An 8247-nucleotide genomic window follows, 5' to 3' on the forward strand; every position below is an offset into this window, starting at 1 on the left:
AAGAACTGCTGAAAGAAGAACGGTAACATTGTTCCTTCTTTTCATTGCTGCCTTCCTATCACGAAATTGTCCCTAATGATTTCTTAGTTTGAGGTCGGATAACTCTTTGAACAACGTTATCTCCAGGAAAACCAGCATTTTGTGGTAATGGATTGCTTCAAATAGTGAAACAATGTACATCATAGGTTCCCAAACTTTCTGGTGCGCGACCCAAGGAAGATTATTTCTGACTTGTAGCACTCGTCAATTTCCAAACGTTCTTCCTGACGATAAACCATACTTGATTCTGATATGTTCAATAGGCGAACTCACTAAAATTTCACAGTTTCAGTTATTCGTTTTCACTCAATCAGTGGTGGAAAACCCCGAACGCTAGGTTGTGCGCAAATGATTTCTTTTCTGCAATAAGGACTCACTGTTTTCATCTTTCGAACCTTCATTTTCTTCCACTGTGCTCCTCCTCATATCCTTATTACAAGAAAAACATTATTTACGCGCGCAACTCCTTATTCCTCATCCTGCACCACAGTGGTCTTCTCCGACACGTACAGACCGTCCAAGAACTTACGGATATCCTTGTTTCGGACGGTGGTCGACTGCTGGATCAGCGCGGCGGACAGGGAAACGGCTTCGATGTCGTTACCCTCCAGGATTAGTTCGTCCTTTTGCTTGGCCGAGTTCACAACGGTGACTCCCGGCTGCATCCGGACGCGACGGATGTGCTTCTCGCCGAGGAAATTACGGATTTCCACCAGGCTGTTGTTCTCACTGATGACACAGTTGATGGGGAAATGAGCATGTACGGCGCGCATCTTGTATTGGAATCCCTTGGTGACACCTGAAAGAAAATGATCCGTAATGTTTATACCTGCCCTGCATGTAAATCAGTCAATCAACGCTTACCCTTGATCATGTTTTCGATGTGCGAGCAGACAGTGCGAACGGCGGCGATTTCCTTCTTCGCTCCGAACCACTTCTCGACCATCAGCTTCTTCTTGGACACCTTGTAGATATCCATGGCCAAGTGGCGGAAGCTTTTGGACAGCTTTCCGCGGGGTCCGTACACCGTTACAACACGGGCATGGACCTTGGCCGAAACGCCCTTCGGGATGGTGACCGTCTGATTTGAGTTGATCGTTCTCATTGTGGTCTAATCTGGAAACAAAAACACAAAACCGTCACTCAACACAACCGCTCGAGTCGCTCAACCGTAAACGAGTCTGCGCTTCCGCCGGTAGTCTGGGTACAAAAATGTTCCGAATTCTTTCACAACATAACCAAAGATGCCGAACCGCGAACGTCAATCGGATTGTTTGACGGGGCAATCTTCTACACAACCGATCGCTGACCGACTGTTGTTGACGTTCGGTTTTCACGAATTATTCCAACTATTCGAAACATTTTCACCACAAACCCAATTACCGGCGAAGGCACAAGAATGTTTTCACTCGTTTCGATCGAAAATTCACAGGCAAAAACTCGATTTTACATAAATAAAGCACTTTATTCGCGAAAAGTACGACTTACACGCTTGAGAATCAAACCGGAAAAGAACCTGTCAAATCGCAGTCCACCGAAATGTCATCGAGCGGTGCGATTCGACGCGGCGCTTCTGTTTCCGCTGCGCGGGGATAGGAATGAGGCTGTTGCTCAAATTTGCACAGCGGTTTGAAATGGCAGTTGCAAATGGTGATTCACGACTACGAAGTTCTAGATTGAGTTTAAATAAGGGCGAAAGTAACATGAGAGAGTTCTCTTCATCGACTCTCTCTTCTTTAAATTAAAGTGACAAGATTCAAGTATTGTTGAACTATTTGGTCATAAATCGCTGGGTTGTGATGCAATCTAGCGTCTAAGTGTAAAAAAGTTCGATTGAATTTGCATCTTGTCACTTTAATTTGCAGAAGAGAGAGTCGATGAAGAGAACTCTCTCATGTTAGTTTCGCCCTTATTTAAACTCAATCTAGAGTTGTTGAATGCGCGTGAAGGTGAGAAAAATAACACGAGAGGGAAAAATATTTTTTGCTTTGTTTCACGACAGAGTTGGAATCTCTTTCAATTTCGTAGTCGTGAATGGAAAAGTAAAAACTTTGAATAGTCCATTTTACGAGCCGAATTTTGACAGGAGGTAGCGTCCAATAACCCGTGAAAACCAATATCCAGAGATGGAAACACTCTCATCGTGAATCAACTCGCGAGTGTTAAAGCAACAAACGGTTTACTCACGGTGCCGAGAGTAAGCCGTGTGTGAGTTTATTCGCACCCGCTTGCTTCACGAGTATGAAGCAAAACAAAAACAAAAACACTCATGAATTTTTATTCGCGAAGAACAAGTGGAGATGCGGGAATTATATTTTAGTGCGATTTTAATAGCAAAACAAGTAATTATCCATCAGATAGTAGTGTTTTGTGCTTTATTGTTCCTGAAAAGTTAATCTGTCGGCCGTGTAAATTCGTTTTTTCACAAAATTGAACAATGTTCAGAGCTGCTTCGCGAATCAATCACGAGTGCAACCCGCTCCGTTAGCTCGCGAGTGAAGGAAATGCGAATATATTCTGGCTTCTGTTGTTCACGAGTAGGATAGCTTTGCACAGACAAACAGACGTAACACTTCGAACATTTTTCGAATCAAATCATAGTCACGGAAACATGTTCGCCCAATGCTAAAAGGACTGAGTTTGGCCGACCATCAACTAGGTGGCGGTAGTGGGCAAACGTCAAACTCGAGCAAAAACGATGCGAGCGCCACGGGTGGTCAGTTGGCCAACTATCAAATTTTCAAATATACCGTTAAATCGGTGTACGATGCAAAATATCAGAGTGTTACGTCTGTTTGTCTGTGGCTTTGCGTTTGTATCCACTAAAGTGCCCCACACAATGCATACGTTTGCGTGTGCGTGACAGTAGTTTGACACATTTCCCATGGGAAAACTGTCAGAAAAACGCAAACCTCGACGGAACGGACGCTATGTGTTCCAGACTTAAGCTGCATTCCTCACTGTTTTCCATCACTGCCAATATCATCATCACAGACAAGCAGACGTCTCACTACTCATTTCCCATCGTTACTTTTTTATCGAATTGATTTTATGTGCCGCATTTAGATTGTAAAGTGTTTGCACAGACAAACAGACGTAACACTTCGAACATTTTTTGATTCAAATCATAGTCACAGAAACATATTCGCCCAATGCTAAAAGGACTAAGTTTGGCCGACCACCAACTAGGTGGCGGTAGTGAGTAAACGTCAAACTCGAACAAAAACTATGCGAGCGCCACGGTAGGGCAGTTGGCCAACTATCAAATTTTGAAAAAGACCGTTAAATCGGTGTACGATGAGAATTATCAGAGTGTTACGTCTGTTTGTCTGTGGTGTTTGCATTGAATATCATTGTGATGCACATATTTCTGGAGCTCGATTTGAATAGGTCGTATGTGCTTTCGTCGATATAAAATTCGATCAGTTTATTTTAGTAATACAGTAGACGTTCGCTCGGTGCAAACGCTTTAACTGCAATGCTTTTTAGCTGCAAGTCCGCTAAGTGCAACAAATTTGCAGTTATCGCACCGCTATCCGTCAAAATGAAATGTCAAAAGCCATGCGATGTTTTTCGCTTGCACTTTTGTTGCAATGCGATGTTTTTCGTATGCACATTCGTTGCATTCTGCATCAACTGACAGTTATGTGACGTCTGTCAGTTGTTGCAGTTATCGAATTTCATTCGGTAAGTGAAACGTAAACATGTTGCACTTATCGAACGTCTACTGTAGTAGCAATATGGATGATATTGCGGTGACTTTTAATGATAAAACCGAAAGCCTGTTTTGTAAGGAATCGGTTGTATGTATTAATTTTGTTAAATTTCAACAGTTTCCGCTATAAGAAGCGAATCCAACTGATCGAATTTTATATCGACGAAAGCACATACGACCAATTCAAATCGAGCTCCAGATTTTTTATATCGACAATGATTTTTCATAAGGGCCTAACTGACTTGATCGATTTCTCTTCGTCGACTCTCTCTTTCGCTAATAACTTGATCAAAACAAACAAAATCATTACTCGCGTTTAGTATCATACAGGCGTATCTACAATGATCGATTTCTCTTCGTCGATTTTCTCTTCGGGTTATTCCTGAAAATACGACCAATATTCGGATGATCTCTCGGTGTATTTCGGTGAAGGACGACTAGGACTAGCATCTAAAACAACAAAAACAACCAAAAATGATTTGCAAGCCAAGTTATGAGCCGAAGAGAAAATCGATGAAGAGAAATCGATCATTGTAGATACGCCCGTATGATACTGAGCGCGAGATTATTCTTTTTGTTTCTATAGCAACATGTAGTTGTCTTCTTCGTATTTCAACCAAAAAATCTTTGGAAAGCTCAATACACATTTTGTGATAACACAAAGAGAGGATCGATGAAGAGAACTCTAAAATGTCAGTTAGGCCCAAATGAAAAATCAGTGTCGATATATACAGTTATGAAATCTATAACTGGTACACTTACATCACAGACAAACAGACGTAACACTCTGATATTTCCCATCGTACACCGAATTAACGGTCTATTTAAAGATTTGATAGTTGGTCAACTGCCCACCCGTGGCGCTCGCATCGTTTTTGTTCGAGTTTGACGTTTGCCCACTACCGCCACCTAGTTCATGGTCGGCCAAACTCAGTCCTTTTAGTATTAGGCGAACAGGTTTCCGGGACTATGATTTGAATCGAAAAATGTTCGTAGTGTTACGTCTGTTTGTCTGTGCTTACATCCTATATTAACTGAATTTAAATTTTGAGTGTACCGTCTACCCCCGTTGGTTTGACCTCATCTAATCTGAACACTTTTTAATTTGACCCCCTCTAATCTGCACATCGTTCAAACTACAAATGGTTCAAACGTCATTCTGCTCATGGAACGGGGTGAAACGGAACGCAGAATCAAAACAAAACTGCAAAAAGGGTCACCATCAGTGTGTTTTTCAATGCTCACAGGGTTACTAGAAGTTCAAATTAAAAAATGAACCCCGTTGGTTTGCATGAGGTGTCGTTCAAACCAACGGGGGTAGACGGTATCGATTGATAATGCAAAACATCTCAGTAACAGAAAAAATGGAGGAGCAAGAAGAACGACTCTTGACGCTGACCGAGTTAACGGTCGATATTTTAAGTGTCTCGGTCGGATTATTGCAGTTTTTTAAGGTAACGTATTTTAATTTTTTTCCTGTTTTAACAACCGATAGATATATTTAAACAGATTGAATTTACGATGCATCAAAGCTGGTCAGCTTTTGTGACGCTCGCGTCACCGTGATCTTCCGGAGAGAAAGCTTCGGCACGCTGAAGCCCAACGTCTCAGTAAACGGCAACTCGTTTGCACCGACGGTGTTGACATAATTATATATTTTAAATCTGCATGGCAAACTGAGCTGAAATCTAAATTTTCATGAATTTTGGTGTCCGCGATCTACTTAAAAATCGATTTGAAGTTTGCATGGGAGCGATTTGAATTTGATGAATCACCCCTCGTCAGATTTTGTACGGGGCGGAGTTGTCAATTCGGCTGTCAAGCAGTTCCCCAGCTGTCAAAAGGTGATTTGAAAAAATCTCTTTGAAATTGGTTTTAGGTATCAAAATAAAGTTCTAAAAATCTGAAAAAAATCATAGTGGCTCAGAAAAAAGTGCTCTTTCATTTAAAAATATTAAAAATCATTGAATTTTTCTAAATTTAAAAACCCAATTCTGGAGCTCGATTTCAAAAGTTCGTATGTGCTTTTGTCGATTAATAATAATTCGATCAGTTGTATTCGCTTATAGCAAAAACCGTTGAAATTGAACAACAAAGTTGATACATACAGCAGAATCATCACAAAACAGGCTTTCCGTTCCATTATTAAAAGTCTCTAAAATATCTTTCATATTGCTACAATAACTAAAATAAACTGATCGAATTTTATATCGACAAATGTACATACGACCTATTCAAATCGAGCTCCAGAATTGCTTTTCCCAAAAAAAATGAGCTACCTTTTATGTCTTATCCCCTTCATCAGTAGCTCAATTTGACACTTTGCCCACAAAAAAACAGTTTGTCAGCGTTTGCGGTTGCCAAACATCGGATTTGACGCGACTGTATATGCGGTTTGGTGCAGCAGCAGATGCAAAGTGCAAAAAATGTCGGCTTGTTGAAGAAGAGAGCTTGACCAGGAAAAAAGTTATCCAACTTACAAAACAATTCAGATTTTGAGAGTGATTTTTGGGCTTCAAACGGATTGGCCGGTGCGTGCGGGCGTGTAAAACAGGTAGGTACACATTCCGGAACAGAAAGATGAGCACCTCGGATAGCGCCGATACGACGAGCAGCAGCAGCGCAAGCAGCAATCAGAAGCAGCCCCAGGAGGAAAACCAGGACGAACTTATCATCAAACAACAAAGGGAAATCGAACAAGAGGTAGCAAGGAGGGATGAGTATGGGATATGCTGGAGTGCTTTAATTGTTTGTTTTCACTTTTAGATAGCTTATTCGAATCCCTTGGTGAGCGAGTCTCAAGCCATCAACAGCTTGAATTCGGAATATCTGGACGATGCCGTCTACATTGCCAAGGTGAAGGATCTGGCATCCAAGTATCGAGCGATCCGGCGTACCCGCCCCGATGGCAATTGCTTTTTCCGGGCATTCGCCTATGCTTATTTGGAGTACTTGGTCCGCAACAAGGACGAATTTACTCGGTTCTATGAGTACGCAGCCAAATCTCGAGAAAGACTGACGGAAGCTGGATTTCCCAGGTTTACCATTGAAGATTTCTATGAGACCTTCATGGAGGTCATTAACAAAGTAAAACCCGATGGTGACAACAATACGGCCGCAGCGTTGGTTGAGCTGCATAAGCTTTTTAACGAGCAGGGCTACTCGGATTACGTTGTGGTCTATCTGCGCTTGATAACTTCCAGCCATTTGCAGGAAAGAGCTGATTTCTACCAGAACTTTATCGACGGAAATTACACGATCCAGGAGTTCTGTCGCCAGGAGGTGGAACCCATGTACAAGGAGTCGGATCACATTCACATCATCGCCATTTGTTCCGCTCTGGAGGCGGGTGTCCGCGTTGAGTACATGGACCGAGGCGATGGAAACCAGGTGATTGCTCACGAATTTCCCGACGGTTGCAAGCCGAATGTGTTTCTGCTGTACCGTCCGGGACACTATGACATTCTGTACCCCAACAACGAGGTACAGTAGACAATGAATTTCCAGGATTGTAACTTTCAGACAAACCCACTCTATTCGTATTTGGAGATCTTAATCGCTAATATATCCTCTCATTCAATTAGAATTTAAATAAATAAAATGAGAAAGTATTTAAACGTCAGATTCATTATATCCGTACCGATACCAATGGTGAATGTTTGGGGGACGTCAGCGTTCTTCAAATGGTTATGAACTACCAACCAAGCCGATCTGTTTCAGTTTAGGGCTTATGATAGAAGTTTCACACATTCGATGTATTCGTTCAATACATAGCCTTCATGCTTAATTTCACCTTCTATAAATTTTCACACTTGTTCGCAAATCTATCATTCCACTTCGATCTCTACTCCCTTACACTCTGAGTTGAAAATGAGCGATAAAGCCATAAAATGATCAAATACCCCAACTAACAATCACTCATTGAACAGGCACCATTAACGAATTAATTCAGCATAATGTTGAATAACATTTGAATTATTTTCACGTACAACCTATGTTCGGGTTTTGTTCACACAAATTTGGAGAGGTTATAAAGCATCATGTTGTGCACCAACTTGAGTTTTTGTTGTTTAAAGCATTTAACAAATATACAGGAAAGCTTTTATTAAGCTTCAGCAAAAATGACTGAAAATAAATAAAATGCAAAAATGTTGAACTCTCACGAGAGTAATTATTTGCTCTCATGTTGAGAACACCTATTATGAAATTACATATTAAATTACCTACCTGAATCCGGATTAGAACTCGAGAGCTGTCGTTTGCCAGCCATATGCCTTCCTATAAGCGCCATCCTAGAGATGGTGAGTTGCAGCACCCAAAGCAAAACATCATCTTCCCATGACTCAACAATGATCACTCCTGAACATGTGTTCAGTGTAGTAGACTAGCTTTTATATTGGAGTAGGCCATGCTTGAGCAAGGCAAATGATTGAGCATTCTTTCCCAAACTGTCATTGCATTTAGACGTGCATTTGGAACTTCTACAATGGCGA

The 8247-nt window shown here is 41.4% G+C and overlaps 2 protein-coding genes across 4 annotated transcripts; one reads left to right on the forward strand and one right to left on the reverse strand.

Moving 5' to 3' along the window:
* Nucleotides 1-418: 418 nt before the first annotated feature.
* LOC109411702 (large ribosomal subunit protein uL6) lies at nucleotides 419-1622 on the reverse strand. Of its 3 annotated transcripts, none has more exons than XM_019685275.3 (3): nucleotides 1528-1622; nucleotides 904-1155; nucleotides 419-838 (listed from the first exon to the last, which is right to left on the reverse strand). In XM_019685275.3, the coding sequence occupies exons 2-3, from the start codon at nucleotides 1142-1144 to the stop codon at nucleotides 507-509; spliced, it is 573 nt and encodes a 190-aa protein (XP_019540820.1). In that variant the 5' UTR covers nucleotides 1145-1155; nucleotides 1528-1622; the 3' UTR covers nucleotides 419-506. The 3 variants fall into 3 exon arrangements, with proteins under 3 accessions (XP_019540820.1, XP_019540821.1, XP_019540822.1); XM_019685276.3 differs by having other exon boundaries at nucleotides 904-1150; nucleotides 1528-1542; XM_019685277.3 differs by lacking the exon at nucleotides 1528-1622 and adding an exon at nucleotides 1490-1509.
* A 4492-nt stretch (nucleotides 1623-6114) lies between these two features.
* On the forward strand, nucleotides 6115-7365 carry LOC134287354 (ubiquitin thioesterase otubain-like). Its single transcript, XM_062849040.1, has 2 exons — nucleotides 6115-6457; nucleotides 6521-7365. The coding sequence occupies exons 1-2, from the start codon at nucleotides 6335-6337 to the stop codon at nucleotides 7244-7246; spliced, it is 849 nt and encodes a 282-aa protein (XP_062705024.1). The 5' UTR covers nucleotides 6115-6334; the 3' UTR covers nucleotides 7247-7365.
* Nucleotides 7366-8247: the final 882 nt, after the last annotated feature.

This window comes from Aedes albopictus, chromosome 2, assembly GCF_035046485.1.
Source record: "Aedes albopictus strain Foshan chromosome 2, AalbF5, whole genome shotgun sequence".
Taxonomy (NCBI): Eukaryota; Metazoa; Arthropoda; class Insecta; order Diptera; family Culicidae; genus Aedes; species Aedes albopictus.